At 35.4% G+C, this 23,716-nt stretch overlaps 1 protein-coding gene across 5 annotated transcripts in view; it reads left to right on the top strand.

The window, feature by feature from the left end:
* Positions 1-23,716, top strand: part of LOC124950098 — a 170,216-nt gene that overhangs the window by 42,806 nt on the left and 103,694 nt on the right. For 4 of the 5 annotated variants that reach the window (XM_047496317.1, XM_047496314.1, XM_047496313.1 and 1 more), the window contains 6 exons: positions 15,612-17,216; positions 17,309-17,483; positions 17,839-18,078; positions 18,210-18,449; positions 18,592-18,782; positions 22,761-22,803. In XM_047496317.1, the coding sequence (XP_047352273.1) occupies positions 15,612-17,216; positions 17,309-17,483; positions 17,839-18,078; positions 18,210-18,449; positions 18,592-18,782; positions 22,761-22,803 (2,494 nt within the window). The remainder of the gene's footprint in view (positions 1-15,611; positions 17,217-17,308; positions 17,484-17,838; positions 18,079-18,209; positions 18,450-18,591; positions 18,783-22,760; positions 22,804-23,716) is intronic. The other variant, XM_047496316.1, reaches the window with a different exon arrangement.

Genomic DNA, 23,716 nt, shown 5'->3' on the forward strand with positions numbered 1-23,716 from the left:
CCTCCGAGACCTTATCTTCATATCTTATTTAATTGTTAATTGTTTTATCATAAAATTGATTAGGTTTATAAAATAATTCGCAATAAGATAGTTGTGACGATCGCGTCTATTAAATTGATATACACTACGTATGTAAATATGTATTATTTATTTTTCTTCGTTCAATGTTCAATAACGCTTGTTCGCTTTCTGGCTGGAAAATATGAAATTCGAATTTCGCGCTTGGTGACCGATTCAATATCTCGCTCTTCGATCCGAAACTACCGTATAGATCGTGTCTCCTCCCTCCCTCTTCACCCGTTCCTAGCCCCAAGAGATGCGTTACGCGACTCTTCCTCTATTGCGTTCGACGCACTATGTGTGTTCACCATTGGTCTGTTGGATGAGGAGGGTCATCGACCAGCCAAAGCGTGAGCGCGCGCACAAGCGCTCGTACAAGCATATATACACGACATGTTGTCACCGATTTCTTATTTAAATCACGGCCATCCTCACAAATCATTCCTATCGTTCGATCCTATTAGACGACGATGATCTAATAAGAGTCTACTGTGAACCATTGGGTTCAATGGACATCGTGGAGAGCGTGAACGATAAACGATGAGAGGCTCTCACCGACAATGTTTATTCGTTTTTTTTTTAATTCTTTTTATTTGCCTTCATCGTCGTTGTTTCTGATTTCGTAGTTAAATATTAACTTGATCGTTCATTTAACTCGAGTACTTTCAAGTAACTTCGATGTATTTAACGAAGAATTACGAAGGAATCATTTGTATTTATAAAAAGGTAAAATTTCTAAGATATGATCTAGAAAATTAAAAAGGTGATCAATTGTTTTTTTTTTTTTCAAAGTAACTCGAAATATTGAATAACAATTTAAAGTTCTTTTTCTGTTTTTTTTTTAAGCAACCTTATGAGAATTACTAATTCCTCTTTAAATTTGAAAAAGCTCGGAAAGAGAAAAAGATTCGCGGTTTGGTGTAGATGTACAGAAGGTAAGAAATTGAGTACTTAAGCCATTCAAGAGATCCCATCTTGGCCGCCTGTGATCTTGTTCCATTTTATAACTCGTTACCGTTTTGTGGAAGCAAGGAAACGAAAGACGGCGGCGCAGGCGAAGGGTCAGCAGCCGCGGGTGCTGCGCAGAAAGGAAGGCAATATGATCCTTTCACGGTGGATCCTGCAATGTAATCTTGTCGTGATCCTCCACAGGATGAGATCCTCCCGCAGCGATCTTGAATCCTTTTTCTCAGTGTTGTTGTTTTTATTGTTATTGTTTTTTTCTTTTGTTTTCATCTTTCTTTTTTTTCGGTTCTTTCTTTCTTTTTTCATCGTCTTTTTTCGATCTTTTTTTCTCTATTTCTTTGTACAACTTCTTTTGATTGGCTCGTTAAACGCAATACACTTACATTACAATTGTTATTATTATATTTTTCCTCTTTTTCTTTTTTATTGTTTTCTTTGCAACATTCCCGTTACGCAATAATTTTGGCGCCATGTTCTCTTTCGTTTTACTAAAAATTGTATCGTATATATGTATACAGTTAAGAGATAAATACACCGGATATTTTGACATTCTCTTTCTCTCTCTTTTTTTCTTTTTCTTTTTTTCTTTCGTGTTCTCAAAATGCCTCAACAACGAAGAAGACCCCAGTGTCGTGCACGTTCGTGACCCGACGATAAGATAATTCTGAATCTGGATCGCCATCCGGAATTCTCTCATGTTCTTCTTACGGTACCTTTTTCTCTAGTTTTATTTAATTATTTATTTTTCTTTTATTTCGGCTACCATGCTTTTGTGCGTTTTTCTTTCCGCGCATTTCTTTTTCTTTTCTTTTTTTGTTTTCTACTTCGTAAACATATATCTCGAATATCGATTTATATTTATTAACGGCAACGTTTTATTATTTAGTGCATTCTATTTTCAGTGCTCGATTACTTTTTTTTTATACATATAATATCATTTCGTATTTCTAAGTGAGTAACAACCAGATCGACGGAGAGAACCATTCTCGAATGTGTTCCAACAGATGGCGAGACAGCCGCCTTCGTCACTTAGAAAAGCTTTCGTCGATCACGTTGAGATCTACCTAGCACGATCTCGATGATCGAAAAGAGGGAGGGAAAGAGAGAAAAACGGAGAGAGAGGGAGAGAGAAAGAGAGAGAGAGAGAGAGAGAGGAAGAAAAAGAGAGAAAGAGAGATAGAGAGAGATAGAAATAAATGCTATATCGATTCGATACGATTCTTTCTCTCTTTCTTTTTTTTGACACTAATATTTAAAATATAATAATTAGTGAACCTTACCGAGTAAATATTCATAACAATTCTTTTATTTTTTTTTTTTTGTTTTGTTTTTATCAACGTCAATTACTTCAGCAACGTAACATTTTAAGATTCGAAAATGTTTCTTTCCCGAATATACTTCATATTGATGGATCTTAGTTGAAGAGATATATAAGAAAAATCGTTTTACATATGTCGACAGGTCGAAGCGGTGATTTACGCGTTCCCGATTCGATACGAACTCTTTTTCCCTTCGTCGATCACTCTCACTTTCCAGTCCAACATAGAACGACGGACGTGAAATGCATTGACCGTTGGAGCTTTTTGCTCTCGGATACCGCGAAGGTTGAAACGGGCTACCGTTCTCTCTCATTAAGTCTCGATTCATATTGTGATATGCAAGCAAGCCGTTTTATTTTTCTTCGATACGATTATATCAATTATTTTCTACCTGGTACGTGTGTTAATGAATGAAAGATTACGATCAATAAAAAAATTTTTATTATATTTTTGAAAAAGAAATTTAACAATACCTTGAAAGTTAATTCCTTATAAAAGTTTTCAATTAGATATGAGCATGACGTATGTAGGATGTAATCATTTTTATGATTATCATAATTGAAATCATTTTCTTTATTGTCTTCTCGTTCTCCTCGAAAAATCTTGTTTAAGAATCGTAATCTCTCTCTCTCTCTCTCTCTCTCTCTCTCTCTCTCTCTCTCTCTCTCTCTCTCTCTCTCTCTCCTACTTTAGTCTGTCTCGGTACGTTTCTTGCCAGAAGCCGAGAAACGACAAGTTGCCGTATTAGGACAAGCAGCGGCGCTACCATCGTCAATAGAATTCCCAATGAACTTATGGTGAGCCTCCTGAGCTCTCTCAGGTCCGTTGCTATGTTATGAAACTTGCGTCTCTCTTTGCTGTCGTCGCTCCTGTCTCCTTGGCAGCTTTGACTCTTTATACGAGCCGAGAGCCTTGTGTACCTCTCGTTCGTTCGTCGTTAAATTCCAAAGAGGACAAGAAAAATGAATGAAAAATTTATCGAGTTACGAGTTCGCGGAAATGTTTTTCGTCGTCGTTGTTGTTATTATTGTTGTTGCTGTTGTCGTCTAGGTGACACGATACGCAATATAACTATCGGTCGACACGTACCGTACCGTCTTAGTAACGTGCAACGTTTTATTCGCGAAGGGCGTCGATCGCTTTCGATATAAGTTTTCCGACATCGTCTGTCGAGAGGAAAGAGTTTCGTCGGTCACGTACATCCGTGTACGTGAGAATCGGGAGTAAAGAGTAGGATGAGGAGAATAACTTAGAAGAGAGAGAGAGAGAGAGAGAGAGAGAGAGAGAGAGAGAGAGAGAGAGAGAGAGAGAGAGAGAGAAACTTTCGATGCAGTTCACGCAATCCGTCTTTCATTTTTGCACCTTGCTCTCGACGTACGTACAATACGTGTTTCATTCTTACACTCGAGGTACTATCGACTGGAAATAATAAGAAATCAGAAGATAATAATGGATTATCTCTGATCATCTAAGCGTTATTTGAGAGAGAAAAAAACAGAAGCAACAACAACAACAACAACAAAAAACCCACCCACGAAGGGTTCTGGAATTTTTGAGGTGGAGAGAAATAAGCTCGTTCCTTTTTCGTGGACATAAAAATGGCAATAAAATTCGTATCCTCCTTGCTGCGATTCTGTGGACGCGTCTACACCGATAGTATCTCGAGTTTGAATCGCATGCTCAGGCCCCGAACTCTCTCGAAATTTAGCACCGTGACTCGAGTTATACTCGCGGAATCGAGAGGAAGAACGAGAGAGAGAAAGGAGAGTGGTAGGGAGAAAGAAATAGAGAAAGATGAAAAAAAGAAGATGGGCTCAGCATGAGGGCCAATGGAATATGGCCATTATTCGCCTTTCTTCTCCTTGTCCACTGCTATTGCCGAGCTTTATTTATCGTCCCTTGGTGTATTGTTTCTTCGAATGGGGGTCTTTGCTATAGGATTCTTCGAGCTTCTTCGTATTCTCCAGAGAAGTATTATACTTATAATGAGAGAGAAGAAGAATGAAAAAATGAATCGAATTCTATATAGATGGATTTTTCGTTCGCTAAGAAACTAGACGTCTTGATCCTTCGATAATTTCTCTCAAATATCGAACCACGGTGACGTAATAATTGCACCGAAAAAGAAAAAAAGGAAAATTGTAAATTCGCGCGAGGCCGAGAGAGCGTTCCGTGCATTTGCAGAAAATGTCGAAACGATACGGTCACGATCCTTGGCGACTTCAATGCTCCCGCGAACCGCCTCATAAATAAACATTATCGGCCGAGAGAACCGATGGCGAAGAGTTCTCTCTCTCTCTCTCTCTCTCTCTCTCTCTCTCCTTCTTTCTCTTTCTCTGTGTGTCTCTTGATCGCTGTACTCGCTCTCTGAAAACTGAATTTACGTGTCCGAGAATGCTGCATCGAGATAAACTAGCGATATTTTCGCGGTCCTTATCGTCTTAAAAAAGAAGACGCTCGTACCAATGTCGGCCTCGCGACAATGCCAATAAACGTGAGCGATGCTCGATCCTTCATAGATTTTATCAGGATAACATGAATCTCGAGAAATAAACGAGATTTAATCGTACGATTTATCATATTTCTTTTTTTCTTTCTCTTTTTATTTTCTGTTTCTTTCTTTTTTTTTTAATCTTCCAGACCGTTTCTTATTTGTACTATTCCTATATTTATAGTTAATAATCAAATATTTGTTTGTTAGATGACCGATAAAGGTAGTTAGAAAGATAGGAATGTTATCTACCTGATTCTATAAGAAAAATTATCTATCGATTATTATCGATTGTGAAAAAATATAAATGATTCCCCTATTTTGTTAACTATCAAAAGATATTAAAAATCTTTAATGACGCTTAGATTCGATACAATTGAGACATAGTCGTCGAAGATCCGAGATTCATTTTTTTCTTTTTCTTTTCTTTTCTTATCTTTTTCTTTTTCTACGTGAGAACGTACGCGAAACTATTCGTGGCACGGGGTTAACGCGTATCGATATCGCATCGAATCAAGGTCGCGAAGTCTGGTTTATTCTACAAAAGGCGAACATCCGTGGAAAGAAGGAGCGAGCGTTCGTTTAAAAGCTATTTTCCTCCTTCGTTTCTCGAAGCTCTTAACTCGTTTTCGCCCGTACTTGGTAAGCGCGTGTCGGACTTGTCGCTCGTTATTATGTCGTCAGGACTCGTCGAAAAGGACGTGTCCATGTCTTTCTGTGTATCATATATATATATATATATATATATATATATAAAAAGAAAAAAAAAAAAAATAGCAAAATATTTTTTACGAGAATATTTTACAAATTTTTCACGAAATTTACATACGCACTATAGTTCATATCAAGTAAAATTTTGTTAGCTTTTATTATTATGTTCTTCTATGTACGAATTTATTTTGCTGTTATAAAAGACAAAAAATTATATCGATCCTTATAAAACAATTTTGCGTTATTTCCTTACGTTTTATGTATGGAAAAAAAAGAAATGAAGGAAAGTGAAAAAAAAAAATAAGAAGAATATAGAAAACGTTTCTTATCGATTCCATCTTAGGTACAGTGACTTTTTGTTCTCTTTCTTTAAATTACGTAGACTCGTCCTTTCACGATTATTACAAGCGAGAAGTTAATTACAATGATCCAACGTTACTTTCACCGCGTACGATTCACCACCTCTGATCTAACGCGTGTCTAGATGACCAGTTTTCTTCTATCTTTCTCACCTAACAATTATTCTGTTTATTGATTTTCTTTGTTCTTAAAAAAAAAAAAAAGAAAAAGAAAAGAAAAAAGAAATGTAGAGACAAGATTACTTTCTTAAGCAATCATTTATTTCTTCTTTTTTCTTACAATATACGAATCGAAATGTTATATAAAATTAATAGTAAAAAAGTATTTAAAATACAACAAGAACAAGAACAACAACAACAACAACAACAACAACAACAACAACAACAACGTACTGTATAAGATAAATTCGATTCTATACCGAGTTTGCAAGTAGCGGTTAGAAACATTATCGCGGATGATCAGTGCATTTAAGATATTACATCGTGACTCGGCTTCTAATACTCTCATCGGTCATCGAATTGTCTTATCAATTACAACGATCCGTGAAATCGGTCTCTAATCGGTAACACCGCGATCGGCACGAGTCTAACGAGTAGGTACTTACCTTTAACTTTTCTCATGTTCGTTCATTGCTGCCACGGCCGATCGGTTAATGATAATTCACATGGCATAAGGTAAATTTTTTTCTTATGCAAGTGGGCGAACCAGTGTTGCGTTTCCGCTCCCACGCACGCACTCACGTAAACGATTCTTCGTACGTATATACGTAAGTATATAAGTTGTTATATTGCTAAGTAGAATTATTGAGATCAATCGAGTCCTGGGAATTCTTATGAACTTATTTTATCGTCTTTATCGGCAAGGAGATCTCCTTTGAGAAGTGAAATTAAAAAAAAAAATATAAAGAAAAGAAATTACGCGCTTCGCGTGCGGTCGATCATTAGTAGTCTAATGTATTCTAACGGATCTAACGGTTTCGATATTTCAAAAAAGAAATGAAAGTGATGTTATTATATTACTCTTCTTCCTTTCAATCATTTTCGACCCCTTCCGCGATCTTTCGATATAAACGTGTAGATCTATTCGAAAGTGAAAAACGCGAGACTGATCGTGACGCATCAAAAAAATCGCCATTCATTATCATTCTCTCTTGCTTTTAATTTCGAAAAATAAAAAAGATAGATGGACGGTATAGACTTTTCTGCATATATATATATATATATATACATAGCAAAAGTATATAGCAAAAGTATATATATAAGTATATATGTAAATATGCACTTATATATGTGTACTACATACATTCACGGTCTTTAGACGATCACACGGCCGAAACTTTCAGCGATAACGAGTCGCGTTCTAATACTTTCACTGGGATATCGAGAGAATTTTCATTGTCCGATAATTGGATTCGTGACAAGGTGCTCGATGTATTCTTGCTAATCTCCGATGATTTTACACTGGCATCATTTTTTTCGAAATCGGTTTGAAACCGTTTAAATCTTAATGGGTCAACGCTTTCGATCTTTTTTCTTTTCTCTCTTTTTTTTTTTTTTGTTAAAGAAATAGAAAAAGAAAAAATACTTTCTCATGTAAATACTCGCTATTAATCCGAGATTAACGATATATGTACGTATATAATAAATGCATAAACGAATTCCTCGATATCTTACCATTAATTTAGTTGTTACGAAACGTTACGTTAGGTTTTATTTGTCGGGTTATCGATCTGTTGAAGTAGAAAGGCGTCGGTCGATTCCTATTTCGATCTGACTGATTCTTATATCCTAGAGTTCTAATTCGTACTTCCGGCAGCAGATCCCACCACGTATAAACGTTAATACACTATACACCTACGAATAATCCTCGTCGCTCGTACGAACTCTCTCTCTAGTCCGGATACTTGAATGAAAAAACGAATGAACGAATAATAGCGCTTAACTAATTCTTTCACTGTTCTGTGGAAAGCGAAGCAGTCGAGGATAAAATCGCGTATTCGATACTCCCGAGATTACTTTTGTGCGTTATGTACAATTCGTATCATCCGCAAATGTGATCCTGTTGAATTCGAATTAATTACTTCTACGTTGTAGCCGAGCGTGAGTCGAGGTGCGTGTTAATATTGAATTTAACCTCGTTTCAATATTAATAAAAAAAAATGAGAGAAATATGTATTGTATATTTAAAGTTGAACGAGATCGAAAGAGAAAGAGAAAAAAGAGAAAAAATTAGAGAGAGAGAGAGAGAGAAAGAGAAAGAGAGAGAGAGAGATTCAAACAAATTTACTGTTGCCGTTTATTTTTCACAAAATACGTAAAAAGATATACATACGGTATAAATGATCGAGTTTGAAAAACAAGGGAGCCTCTGTTTCCCATTGTAGGTTACGCGTATCATTTTCTGTCTCTTTCATTTTCCTCGTCCAAAATAGGGAAGAGAGAGATGAACGAAGAAAGAAGTAGAAGCTGTTATACGCCTCCGTTTCTCTCTCTCTTTCTCCCTCTCTTTCTCTCTCTCTCTCTCTCTCTCTTTCTTTTTCATTATGGTCATGAAGGCTCGTGGCGATATAATCCACATGTCAGTCACTCAATAACGAGAGACAACGTGCGGTATTAGAGAAATGTGAACGTGTGCGTGCAAGCTCGATGTACGTCCACAAATGTACGTCCGTTTCCGTGTGCGTGAGCCCTCGATCGACTCAGTATACAGTGGAAATGCACGCGTTTCCGATTTCAGTACGCGCTCTTTCCATTTCTTGCTAACTCGTTTTCTCGTCAAATATTTCTATAATGAAATGCGTTCGTACGATTGTCGAACTTGTCCCACGATTATTTTTTATTCCTCATACGTACGCACGTACATACGTACGATCAATCGATAGACGTTGTTCCGTCGTTCGATAAAATTTATGAGCCCCAGTTAGAAAATCGTTGAAGTATACTTTTTTATCATTTTGATATTTTCAAGAAAAATTCTTTAATAATTAAATCAAAAGGGGCATTTAAGAAAATTTATTGAATAAAAATTTTTTATTAATATTATATTAATATTTTATACAGTAATAATATACGTATATGTGTATGCGAGTGCGCATGTATTGATCTCTTAAATGATTATAAATAAAAAGAAATCGTTAGAAAAATCGATAAAATGATATAAACTATTAAATGAAAGTTATCAAAAATGTCGCAGAAGATAATATCGGAGAAAAAACTTACGCTATTGAAATGAACGTTAAAAGCTAATCGTTAATCCATAAAAATGAAACGAAATTATTGCTCGTACATAAAATTCATAGAATGTCAACAACGACGGCCTTGTTTACAAATTTTTCTTTTTTTTTTTTTTCTTTTTTTTTTCTTTTGTTTTCACGGCTGATATCACTCGACATTTCAACCGTTATCGTAAACAAGTTATTAGGAGTTTAGTATGATATAGGAATAACGAAAGGAGAGACATGATTTTTCTGTGATCGCGATCGTCCAACATATTATTCAGATTGACCGGTCGTCCAACGAGGAGGCAGTGGTCCTTGAATGAGCCAACAGCGACCGTGCGTGAACGCTCGAACGAACGCGCGATGATCGTGGCACGCACTTGCGTCTCGATCGTCGAAGATCGCATTGCCGCGAGCCTCCTTTCCGTGAACGGATCGACGCTTTCATACGGATTCACTAATTGTGAGTGCGTGTTACGTTTATCAGTGCCTAACTATTGTTACAATGCAACATTGATTTCATTGGAAACGAGGTTGGACTTCATCTTTTTCTTTTTTTTTTATTTTACATCTGTTTTCGTTTCTCTTTGCTTATTAAAAACGATCGAGAGTGAGCGATCGAAAGATCTTACGTTATATAGGAAAAATCAATGGATCAATACGAACTGGAATCGAATTTAGATTAATGTTTCGAATTGAAAATTCAAATTATTTCATCTATTTTCTATACAAGATTATTTAAATGGAGACAAAAGAAAAAAAGAAAAGAAAAAGAAATCGTTCTTCTACAGAAGGATTACATTTTATATCGCTTATTTTTTCTCTTTAAATGCTATAAATTTTTATAGGGCTCCTTTTCTATAAGTCCTTTATACTTCTGCAATCTGATCTTATATATGTGTATATGTGTGTGTGTGTGTGTGTGTGTGTGTGTGTATGTGTATGTGTATATATATATATATATTCATGCGATCTCTATTTAAACGATTGAACCTGTATAGTTCGTACACGTGATGTTTTCCTCGCGAATTTATACGCGAGCTATGATTTATTGTTGGTAAATCTAATTGCGTGCAATTCGAAATGAAAGATTCGTATGATTTCGTTTCATGATATCTGCATACGTTCTCTTTCTTTGTTGAAAATACCTTATATATATATTTATATAGCATGTTATATTAAATATCTAAAAATTATTGTAAATCCCAAAGAAAACTCGAAAAAAAATTATTTTTTATTTAATTAATATTTTCTATTTGAGAGATCCGATCATTGAAAGTTCTCTGGGCCGGTTTCTCTCTCTCTCTCTCTCTCTCTCTCTCTCTCTTTAACTTGCGCACGTCGTTAATCGAGATCTCCACGGGCTCGAGAAACACTTCACGGCCAATTAAAGGTGAGCATCGGTTTAACCGCGGTTCACTTCAAACGCGCTTGTCACAGAGCCGAGCGACATAAATCTCGTCCTTCGTGGTTCCAGTTTCTCGAAAGCGAACAGAACAACGCAAAACCACTGTCTCTCTCGATTCCTATCCTATTGATTCTTCGCTTGATTTAACATATTCGCGCTTTCACTAGACACGCCGTTTACACCCTCCCTTTTGCAAACGTACCTTCCGTATGTCTTGTTCTTATTTTATTTTCTCTCCTCTCGGTTGGTCGGCCTATCTGTCTGCTTGAGCGGTCTTATTATAGACGATTAATTTGATCGATCCCATCGAATGCACGATCGTCGTCGGTGGTAACTGATGATTTCATTACTTATCGAGTTCTTCTTAAACGATCTAAACGCGTTCTATTCATTCACATGAACAAAACGATTTTGTATTTTTACGTCTTTTACTTTCTCCTTTTTTATTTTATCTTCGTATTTATATGTGTATGTGTGTATTTTTGTATTTTTTGAAAATACGTTTAAAATTCTAACGATAGATTCTAAGAGAAAATTTTAACTTGACGAAAATGAAAGGAAGTTAAATAATTTTATTGGTTATTAAATAAATGACTAATAATTTTTTTCATTCGAATAAATCGTCAATCGTAATATATTGTACTTTGATTGTACGTTAATCGAAACGATAGAGTATTTGAAAACAACATTTCGAAACTTCATACTTTACTCGAACGACGTCAAGTTCGATTAAATCGCAGCTTTATGTTTCGCTGATCGAATTATCGTTTAAATTCATAGACGATCGTACTGTCACTCGATCATAAGCTTAATGGACTTTATTTAATTAGCGTGCTATTAAATAAGTTTTTACATCGAGACTAGTATCGAGATGATACAACGAATGCATTATATCGATTGATGTCGTTTGACCTTGAACTAATTGCCAAGCTGCGATTAGAATTACATGTAATGTTTTACGTAGATCCTATCCTCGATTTTCTTCGTTATGTTCCTTGGATATTAATTAGATAACGTCGAATGGTAAAAAAAGAAGGGAAAAGAAAAAAAACAATCAGAAGTCTTAATACAAAGTGCATGTGAGTTATGTGTGCAAAAGAAAGTTCGATCGATGAAGAAAAAGGAACTCTTAAAATTGACTGCGTGTACGTCGAGCGTAGTACGTGATCGGAGAACTATAAGTAATGTATCAAGCGAAAGAAAAACAATCAAGATCGATCTATCGATCGATTTGATCACAACTCTAACATATTTCTGTTAAAATTCTTCAATTTCGTCATTTTATACACATGACTTGGATAATTTCACGTGTAGGTTGAGATAAATGTAGGTCGACGAAGTTTAACAAAAGATAAATAGATCTATTTATTTGTCTATCTATCTATATATATATCATGTTCATAGAAATTTCAGAAACGCTCGATTGCCTATGAATTCGCTTGAATTAGCACGTTGCTTTTTTAAATCTATTCCGTCGCGATTTATCGAGTTTATTACTGAAGGAAGGTTCTTGTCCATGGATGACGTCAATACGTGATTTTTTTCATCTTGTACCGAATAATCTTCTACTTTTTTTTTTTTTTTTTTTCCTTTTTTTCGGGAATGACGTCGAACACAGACTCTCTTTTCGTATAAAGACAAAGAAACTTTAAAAGGACGTAAAAAAAATCCGTAGTAACGTAGATTATAGAAGAGGATGTCATTTTGTATTCTCTCGCTAAGAGAGAATCCCTATATAATTTAGTCGAACACAATCACTACAAGAATGATCACATCACCATCGCCATGGCCATCGCCATCATCATCACCATCACCATGAGTTATGGTCACTGACGCGTGATGTAAGGTTCCATGTGAAAGCGTCCTAACGAGAAATATTGTTTCACACGCAAAGATGTCCTCGCTGAGCACGTATTTCGAATAAAATCGAATCGGATCGAATCTGATCAGATCGAATCGGATCGGATCGGATCGGATCGGATCGGATCGGGTCGGGTCGGATCGGATCGGGTCGGGTCGGATTGGATCGAATGGGTCGCTCTTTTGACTTCGATATAACATTTGTAGTAGGAACCGGTGGCCTTTTTTTCTCCCACGCACGTTATATACACATATAACCACATATACGTACTTACAAGTAGTAACATAAAATCCGACATTTCATCGATTCTATTAATATGGAAGGAATAAATAAAGGGACGAGATACGTGTTCTTCCTTTATCATCAACACGTTAACAATATCAACGATATAATCTTGAATATAAACAATACTTTGTTTATCGTATTATTATTACCATCGATACCGGATAATAGGATTTTACTAAACAATAAAGTATGGATGATTTCAAATCGCTTGAACGATCGTACGAATGATCGATTTATATTCAATGATATTGATAGTTATATATATATATATATATATATATATATATATATATATATATATAATCGATATTTCTTGTTCGATTATTACGTTATTACGAAGCATACTATTATAAGCGAGATTTGGACTGGATCGTACGACAAGTGAAACTCGTTAACCACGTACTCGCTTAACTCTAAAGAAAGATTTCGAATTCAGCGTGAATTAAGTACTATCGTAGTCGGTAATTTGCATCTATAGAACAATAGATAGCATTTCATTTGAACGACGAATTTGGACCGTTCTATTCCACGTAACGTTCCTAGATCGTAGCTTAATTAATCGTATCCGGTAATTAACAGGAATCGACGCCTGTTCTCGATCGAAATTAGTTATCGAGATCGTCATTCTTGCGTAACGAGACGCGATCGTTTTACGGAACTTATTTTCATTCTATCGGACTTTTTGGCTTTTTTCAATAGTTTTGTCTTATTTTTTTTTTCTTTTTTTGGTTCTTCTATACTATCGTTCATGAGTCATTACATATTTTTGTCGAGAAAATAATTATTATATATTCTTTCTTATATTCGTATAATGTATTCTTATTTTTAATCGAATTTTATTTACATTAAATGTATATATATATATATATATATATATATATATTATATAAATAATTACTTAAATAAATCACGTATTTATAAATGTAAAAAAAATTCCAAAATGCATGTATAAAATTTTATCTACTTTTATTACACCGTAGATTATTTCGATTTAAGAAGAATTGTTAAATAAGAGATTCTTATTATTTCACAATTTCATATGCAATCAAGAAACTTATAGAACAATAAATTCGAACGATAACTTATGAACAATCCACACGAAATTCTTTATATAAATGCGAATGCATCCTATCAAATCTTTTTTATCTTTTTCTTCTAATCTATTCAATAGAAAGTAAGAAAGTAAGAAAGAGAAAGAGAGAGAGAGAGAGAGAGAGGGAGAGAGAGAGAGAGTAGATAATTCGAAAGGGCCGAAATAAATCCGTCTTTATTACTAGGTATCGTCCATTACATTCGTATAAATAAATAACAGAGAGTAGGCAGAAAATGATTCAGTGTAGATCGCGTAGAGAGAACGATTAAGCGAGTCGATAAAAGCAGAAAATGAGAGAGAAAGAGAAAGAGAGAGAGAGAGAGAGAGAGAGTGAGAGAGAGAGAGATCTTAAACATCCAGTATTTCTCTCTCAGCCCGATGATATCCAGTCGAGCTATCGATCATAAGCGTGGAGCTTCCCCATTGTTCTTCCAACGCCGTTACATCGTGCACGATGGCGCGTTGAATAGGCACCTTATGTGGGATATAACTCTGTTGAAAGTGTCGACCGGATTATTATCATGAACGATCTCTCTCAACAGCAACTGCCTCGCGACGTTTCCCAATCCGTTGAACAAATCCGCCACCCATTGATTTTCTCTCCTCTTCTTCTTTCTCTTTCTCTATCTCTTTCTTTTTCTATTTTTCTTTCTCTTTTTCTTTCTTTTTCTCTTTTTCTTTCTCTTTCTCTTGTAATAGATGAGATACGATCGTCGTTCGATTACTTCCATACGAGGGATCAACCTCGATCCCTTCGAAGAAGCTCCGTTCCCAAAATTAAAGTCCCTTTGTATGGTAAATCAATTTAACTTGAATTATTTACGGAGATTAAATTCGCAACGCAACGATTTGTCACGCGATTTCGGTATAAGAATTATGGATATAATTTTGATTTATGTTAATCTAATTTGTTGGAAATCACAGAAAAGAAATCGGGATTGTATGTTGGTGAGCTATTACTTCGAAATAAGTGAAAAATGAAAAAGAATAAAAAGAAAATAAATTTATTAAAGGAAAAATTATAATAAATTTACGAATAAGTAAGTCATTTAGTAAGAATTAAATGAACTATATTAATAAAATTAGAAATATAAAATAATAAAACGATTTGAAAGAACAAAAATTACTCATGTAAATAAAATTGTGCAACAGTTTAGATTTTCTTTTTGTTTTCTGTTTTTTTTTTTCTTATTTTTCAATTTAATTTTATTTAATCCGCGTCAAATAAAGCGAGATATTGGATGCTAAATATCCCATATCATTTCATTATGTGTCGTTATAAATACTCTCTATCGTTATCCACATTTCTCCCTTCTTGCAACGCGAACTTACGTGGGCTACGCATGCGTCGCCATTGTTGTTTCTCTCCTGTCGTCCCTTCCTGTTCTGTCCTCGTCGTTGTCGCGTTGTTGCTATTCGTTGATGTTGTTATTGTCGTTCATATAGGCAGAAGGTGAAACTCGGCGAGTTTGCGTGCACTGTACTGACAAAGATTACCGGTTATCGCGCTTCGAGGATTCTTGTACCCACTTCCCTCCCCCTCCCACTTCATATTTTCCTTTGAAGATCAATAAAAGTGTTTGAAGTCGACGTCCCCCTTCTATGTATTTTACGTATAATACGTGCTTAGTGTTGTGCACATTGTATTTTGAATTTATTTTCCCTCACATTTAAGCACATATTCTTAACCATTCATGTGACCGTTCATATATATATATATATATATATATATATATATATATATATATATATATATATGATTTTACGTAACATGTGATTTCTACGTAGACGATACCGTAATATATACGAATGAAATAAAGAAGTATTTAAAATGTTACAGGAAGAGATTGGTGAGATCATTGAGTCGGCACCATCTACTCCATTACGTGTCATCGAGGAACCAAAATATCCGAAGCAACAAGAAATAACAACAACCATCAAGGTAGGAACTTCGAGTTCGAAGGATTCGACAAACGCTTCGAGATGTTTGCCAGCGAGAAGTACTCGAGTTCCAAAGCAACAGAATTCTCTGCCACGGGGGAATAACAAGACAATTATCGGGGATGATATTGGCGAGTGGTCGAACAGTATACTCGCTGAGTTCAATAGCATAATAGCGAAAGAGATAAACGAATTAACCAAAGAAAAATCGATAAAGTATTTGGAAAGACGAAATACAACGAGAAAGGAGAAGGAAGAACCGAAAACGATCAAGTACAAAGAATTATTGAACGAGTTCGGTTTATCCGATAGCGAAAATTCCGAGAATAGTTATTGCGAAATCAACAGGAACAATGTCAAAAATAAATATTGGTGTAACAGAGGGGAGACTTACGTCGACGAAGTCGACGTTCGTTCTCTTTTAAATCCTGATTCAGTGCCGAATGAAAACGAGATTTCACGACGTAAAAGCGGCAGTCTACCGGACAATCTCGGTATCGTTATTGATCAACATAGATATCGATTGGTCAATGACGATCGTCAGAGCAACGAGTTTTTAGCAAGAAACGTAAAAAGTCATTCTTCATGGAATAATAGAAACGTATCTAGTCTACCAACGAGAATAAACCGACCCGGGGAGGACGTTTGTAGTGAGCCAAAGAAAATTGTAGAGTTAAGAAGCGTGTCCGACGATGTACCGGTCGTCTTACCTCCGTCCTCCTCTTCCTCATCTTCTTCATCATCTTCCTCTTCCTCTTCTTCTTCCTCATCTTCTTCATATTCGTCTTCGTCTACGTCTTCTTCAAGAATAATCACAGTTGAAGAATCGAAAACCAAACTTCCGCCTCGTCAACGAACGGATTCCCAGAGGAAACACAGTCTTCCTGTTATTCCAACGAATCAGAAACGCCGTAGAGATTGCCAGCCAAGGTTTCAAAGATTTAAAGGTACTCAGGACGATCAAGACATCGGTATGGATCCAGATTACGACGACGTATTCAACAAGAACGACAATCATATTATAGCTGGTAGATCAAAATCGTTGGACAATAATATACCGAAATCGGCACCAGTGACGCCGACCGAAGAAAAGAAACCACCATTTGGGAAATTTCTTAAAAGAAGACAGACACCTGTCTTTCATGAAAACACGAACGACATTGTACTCGTTAGAGTATCCTCGTTACCCGATCAGGATCTTTTACATTTGGAAAATCGAACGAAGGATGGTATGACCTCGAAAAAACGTGCTGTTTCCCCTTTCACTTTACGTTGTGACATATCGGCGAAGAGACTATCTGAATCCGATAGGGACGTAAGAGAGACCAGTCCGGTAGACCTAAAGAAATTTTCAATATCGAGATCGAGGGGTAACGACGTGGCAGTCGAATGTGATTTGCCTGAAGATAGAAACGATTCGGTTTGTGAAAATGTTAGGATTGAAAATAGTGAGGTGAAGAGGATCGTCGAGGAACAGAATGCCAGATCAGGATCGGTAAGAACAGTGAGTAGTGTAACGAAAAAAGAAAAAGAAAGAAAACAAATATAAATTTATTGATCCGTTTCATGAAAATATCAATTGTTCATTTATTCCAGTTGCCAATCTCTCTACATTCTCTTTTATTGAGAATTAGAAGTGGTTCAGGCTCCTGTTGTCCCAACAGTCCACCAATGGAGTCCTTTACTTGTTCGGATATAGCCACGCAAACTTCACCTCCCATTTCAAGAAGTTCTAGCTTTACTTGGGTCAGCGAATGCGAGTCTCCACGAGGTAAATTTTACTCCCTCCCTCCTTCCTTACTTCTTTTCTTCTTTCCTTTCTTCCTTCCTTCCTTCCTTTCTGCCTTCCTTCCTTCCTTCCTTCCTTCCTTCCGTCCTTCCTTCCGTCCTTCCTTCCGTCCTTCTTTCCTTCCTTCCGTCCTTCCTTCCGTCCTTCTTTCCTTCCTTCCTCCCTTTCTTCCTTCCTTCCTTCCTTCCTTCCTTCTTTCTTTCCTTTCTTCCTTTCTTTCTTATTTACTTACTTACCTTCTTTTATTATCGAAAGAATATATAGATAAGAATTTGACATGCAGTAGTAGTGGCGTCGATTCGTCGCTTACCAGCTTGGTTCGCTTTGACGTTTATAGCGGAATCGCAATTGGATTCGCAGTCGCTGCAAGACGAGAGCACTCTAGACCCACCATCGCCTCAAGACACTGTAGATGACGACAACAGATCTTCCTCTTCCTCCCAAGATCTTTTGCAAAGCATGGATGAGATCTCATCAGGGAGCTTGTCACCGGATGCTACGGATAGAGCTTCTCCTCTCGAGAGTGGAATCGGTACGGCGAGCCCACCTAGAAGCACGGATCGACGATTAACCAAACGTAAGCGAAAATTTTTTACATTTTGTGGAAAGTGAAAGAGATGGATAAAGAGAGAAAAAAAAAAGGAAGTAAGTATTTAGTTTTGACGAAACGGTTTCCATTGATATATTTTTTTATTTTCTCTCTTAAAGCGCCGACCTCAAACAAATGTCACAGAAAGGAGACCTGGGAAAGGATTCGCCGGAGACCATCCAAATTGAGCTCGCGTAATGACAAAAATAATCAAGACGTTTGGATCAAACGGGAGAGCGTTCACACGCAAACAAAAGATCACGAAAATCGATATCTGCAAGAAGGGATTGACAGTAGCAGCGGATTGGACGATTCCTTGCCGCGTGTTAAACCGCCAAGACCTACGAATCTACCGCTATGTGAGTTTGCTTTTTCAATCGTACTTTTTTTTTTATTAGACACTCGTAGTGAAACTTTTATAAGTTTGGAGGGAGAAAAGAAAGAACGATCGTATGGAACGTTGAGATCAGATTGTATTGAAATAAGTTATATGATATGTAGGTCTGTCGACGACAGTTAGTTCGCTGAGCTCCGGAGAATTATTGGAGACCCCACCTCGAGCACCCTCCTCACCATCGGCAGCAAGTCTGCAATTGAAGCCGGAACCATTGACGATAGAAATGGGCGGAAAGAGCAGTAGTGCGCCGTTGTTGGAGAACAACGAGGTTGAAAAGAACGGAAGGAAGGTTTCGGTGAGTCGAATCTTTCTTTTTATTTTCTTTCTTTTTTTCTTTTTTTTTTTTTCTTTTTTTTTTTTTTGATAATGAACCAGCTTTCGACAAGTAATTAAAAAAGAAATAATAACCCGTAGTAGACTCTCTCGTAATAATGCACTTACTTAGCTTTCGTATTGTAACATCAATCATATACGCGTTGAAGTTCACATGGCATTCGAGATATCGAGATTATCATGTTGAGATAGACCTCTTTGACCGTTAGTTCGTTTGGTGATCCACACTTATGGCGAATCATTAGTCTCTGCCCACGCAAGCCGTGTACTGCATCGAGCATCGGGAACACGGCTATTTGTATTTTTCTTCGACTCATACCATTCGCAGACTCAGCATCCGTACCTTGATCGCCGAAAGGGTACAGAATGAAAAAAAAAAAGAAGAAGAAGAAAAAGAAAAGAAGCCTCGAGCTTTAATTTCCCTTTCACTCGCGGCGCCTCTTTCAACACCTGTTTCTATCGAACGAGAACGAAAAAATGCATTCTTTTTCTTTTCCTTCCTCTCTCTCTCTCTCTCCCTCCCTCCCTCCCTCTCTCTCTCTCTCCCTCTCTCTCTCCCTCTCTCTGTCTCTCTTTCTCTCTCTCTTTTCAATACGTGTTTATTTATTTTCTTATTGAAAGTCTCGATAACGAAGTACGATCCAATGAAAAAAAAAGCTAAGAAATATCTAGGCGCAACGTTTTGTATCTATAATATTTCTTTGTTTATTTTTCATCTTTTTCTCTTTTTTTTTTTTTTTCTTTTCTTTCTCTCTTTTCTCCTTCTTGACTTTCAAACATGGTAGGATCGAGATGCAATCGTGCCTGAATGGACCCTTAATTTTCCTTTCACATGGACGGCAATATTCGAATAAGTTCGTATTAGCTTCCAAATGCATACCGAAGATTTCGCATAACAGAGAGTTGCTTTCTTGGATGTGGGTAATCGTTCGAGGTAACGATCGATTCTTCTTCGAGTTTATATTACGTTTCGTAGAAATTTATTTTATTTCATAGTTTTCTCTCTCTCTCTCTCTCTCTCTCTCTCTCTCTCTCTCTCTTTCACACACACATACACACAAATGCACATACACTCGTGGTTACATTTAGAAACACACTGCAATGTACACGTGAAGTGATTATTTTTAAAAGAGTAGTCAGTAGTGATAGTGAAGATGGGCACTAGATCAGAGAAAGGATTCGCATAATTCATCGACATTGGACGGATAGACAACGATTAGGGAAGCATAGTATTTCAAGGTCAGTCGTCGGTGCTTTGATACCAAAAGCATACTTTGCTCAAATGCATAAACATAGCGGTTGTATTCCGCTTACCTAACACATCTATCGATCGGTGCACGTTAAAGGAATAATTTTCCAACGCTCTTGGATCGTGTTGTAGAATATTTATTAGAAGATTTTCTAAATTTTACACCTCTCAATAAGCAAATTAATGAAAAATGCCCATGTACGTGTTTCTATCGAATGATAATCAAGAAAACAAATAATAATAAAAAGAAATAAAAAAATAAAAAAAACGGCTATGAAGAGAAACGATTAGTGCGTGATAAGTAAAATATGTGTTTATCTATATCAGATGATCCGCGAGTTTCTTATCAATTAAATAGAGAGAGAGAGAGAGAGAGAGAGAGAGAGAGGGAGAGAGAGAGAGTGATAAAGAGAGGGGAGAGGAAGAGAGAGAGAAAGTCAATATTTCTCAACTGAAATTAATATTTACTTGGAAATTAATATTTACGTATAATTCGTCTTATAAAAAGAAAAAGGAATAAAAGTCATAATTGTGGGAGTAAAAGTACAACAGAAAGTCTTGCTTTTTTTTTTTTTGTTTCTTTTTTCTCTTTTTCGTTGTATAAATCAATTTTTTTTCTTTTTTTGTTCGTGTATTTCTAACCGTGCTTACAAATTATCAATGAAGTGTCAGCACACAAAGTGGTGGTTTACGCACGAACGAGCATTTCTCTCGGACAAATGTGTGTTTTCGCGGTATACATGGATGCGCCTACTAATACAGATAAAAATATTACTAACACAAGGGAAAGAAAATAAACGTGTATTAGTGAATGATCAAAGCTAATGGAGCAGCGAGCCGTGTTAGCAACGTATTAGTCGGTTGGCATCCCTCGACCCTCGAATAAACGTAGCCTCTCTTCGAGTATACTCTCTTTCCTTCATTTCTTTTCTATTTTACAAAGGAAAAATAAAATAAAAAAACGGAAAAGATAGTAAAAGATAAAAAAAGATAAAGAAAGGACAATTAACTCGGACATTCATTTGGAGTTCTTGAATTATTTAAAAAAAATAGATTGATCTTTAATATATTATTTTTCATATTTTTTCTTTTTTTTCTTTCTTTTTCTTTTTTTAATAGACCATTAGCTGGTTAGTCCTTTTTCTTATTCACTTTACTACTTGTATAACATCCGTCCATGCGGAAGTCAAATTTATTTCATCAAAAAACGTTATTATTAATGATTTTACATGTGGCTTTTTCACGTTTATGCAATTAAACGGATATCTATTTTACGAATTAATTGAGATATAACGAAAGGTCAAGGTCAGCTATTTGTTTCGAAGTCGAGTTCGTATACTCCTGCAAGTGGGTCGTGCTCTTCGTACGGCAAATGGTCATTTAAAAAACGTTCATAATTTAAAAAAAAAAACGTGAATAAGAAACGATGTCATCCTACTAACGTATCGTATCCTTTCGTTATCATTCTCTCGCAGCCATTTGAGACTCATCCATTTAAACTAACGACATGTGCTTTAGACAGCTTCGAACTTTTGTCCTATCTTGACTGACCTTAATTGAAATTAATCCTTTGATGTTCGTAATTAAATTAAAAATTTCTTTTCTATACAGAAAAAAATAATTTATCATTAACAATGTTTAAATCTAATAATAGAAAAGATATTTTGTGATAAATTTATTTTTAATTTTTATGTTACGTGTTACGTCCAAAGTATTATAAAATATAAAAAAGAGAAAACATAAAAAAATACATACATACATAAATACGTGTTGTACTTACGTTACAAATGAAAGTGTAATGTAATAGATTTAAATGATTATAATATTTGTTATAATAAAAACATATCAAGTCGTTGAGACCAAGTTATCCGTTAACCTTGTCTAATAGTAACGTAGGTACTTATATGTATGTTCCCTCGACGATCGTTGTAAGGTTACAACGCATAAAGAACTATTAAATGAACGTGAACATTGTTTTGTTTTTAAAAAATAAATTTTTTTCGTAAAGCGTTGTAAAGTTTAATTCATTAGAGAGTGTGTTCTGTCAAGGTAAAACGTTAGGCAGGTCGCTAAAGATAGACTATCTCTAAATAAGAATTTTAAATTCTTTTATCTATTCCTTTGTTTTATTTAATATTTGTTATCTATCAGTAGAGCTATATTTATTCATAACGAATTTATTCGTATTAACAAAGAACGTTCGTCCAATCGAATAATACAAATAATTTTCGCTTAAAAATTTTTTTATTAAATGATATGTATATTATCATATTTTATTTCATAAAAAAAAAGAAATTTTTATAATTTATTTAACTTTCTTACGATTTTTGCATAGGGAAAATTAATTGTGTTGAAAACAGAAAATATTTATTAACATTATTTTCAAACAATGATTTTGTTAGAAACACAGGATAATGTTTATTTAGCATTAAATTTATATAAAAATATTAATTTTCAGTTTACTAATTCCCATTTTACAAAAGAGTAATTCGAGAATACGAATGCGAGAATTATCTGAGATTTCGAATCATTTATATGTAATTTTCCACAATAAATTCGATGAATATTACATCAAGTACGATATCAATCAAAAAAACAAAGAAAAAGAAAAGCGAAAAAATTCTTTTCATGCAGATAGGTAGCGTGTAAATGCATAAGAAAATGTGATAACAATGTTCCGTCTTGTTTCAGTCATTGCAGCAGCCACGTTCGCAATCGGAACGACAATTATCAGGTGAGTCTTATCTCTCTAACGCATATAACGTAGAATCCTATCCAACGTTATTACGTTCTCACTATCTTTATCGTTACAATTGCTCAAACTATGTAAATATGTATTCTTTCGAACTTTCTAATGGTAATTCTCTTTCGATTTGTATATTATTGTTTATGTGTATGTATATATGTATGTATATATGTATGTATGTGCATACATATGTATTCGATGTTACAAGTCGAAGAAGTTATCGTCGGAATAATTTTTTAGTCATGGCAATACAAACGTTAAAGAAAGAAAGAATTGTGTGTTCTTGTCCTTTGCAAAGAATTTACATGTTTCTTCATGTAAGCAAAATGTAAAGACACGGAATGTTCTAAGCCGTTAGAGTCATTGAAGTTTGAAAGTTAACGGTTTATTTCGTGGTTTTCAACGAGAGAAAGAAAAAAGAGAAGACTGACATTACTCATTGCTTTACACATATGTATGTATATAATATATACATATGTACGTATATATATATATGTATATACAGAGAGGAAGGAATTGTCTATGGAGAAGTTTAGCGGTATGTCAAACTCTTTCGAGATGTGCTCGTTCGATTGAAAATCCGATTTAACTCGTCGTTCATACATCACGAACGAACTTGCTACAAAAACGAACGCTTCTAAGCAGGTCGAGGACAGATACGACGTACGCTTCGTTGATCGTTTTGAGCTTGCGCTCGGTAGAATTTTATAGAGAAAAAAAGAATATATATATATATATATATATATATATATATATATATATATATTCTTTTTTTCTTTATATATACATATAAAGAGGGAGAGAGAGAGAGAGAGAGAGAGAGAGAGAGAGAGAGAGAGAGAAATTGAGTTATCTTTTTTAGCGTCGATAAAAGCAAATTAGAAGAACATAAAAACCATGG

The sequence above is a fragment of the Vespa velutina genome, chromosome 6 (genome assembly GCF_912470025.1).
Source record: "Vespa velutina chromosome 6, iVesVel2.1, whole genome shotgun sequence".
Classification (NCBI taxonomy): domain Eukaryota; kingdom Metazoa; phylum Arthropoda; class Insecta; order Hymenoptera; family Vespidae; genus Vespa; species Vespa velutina.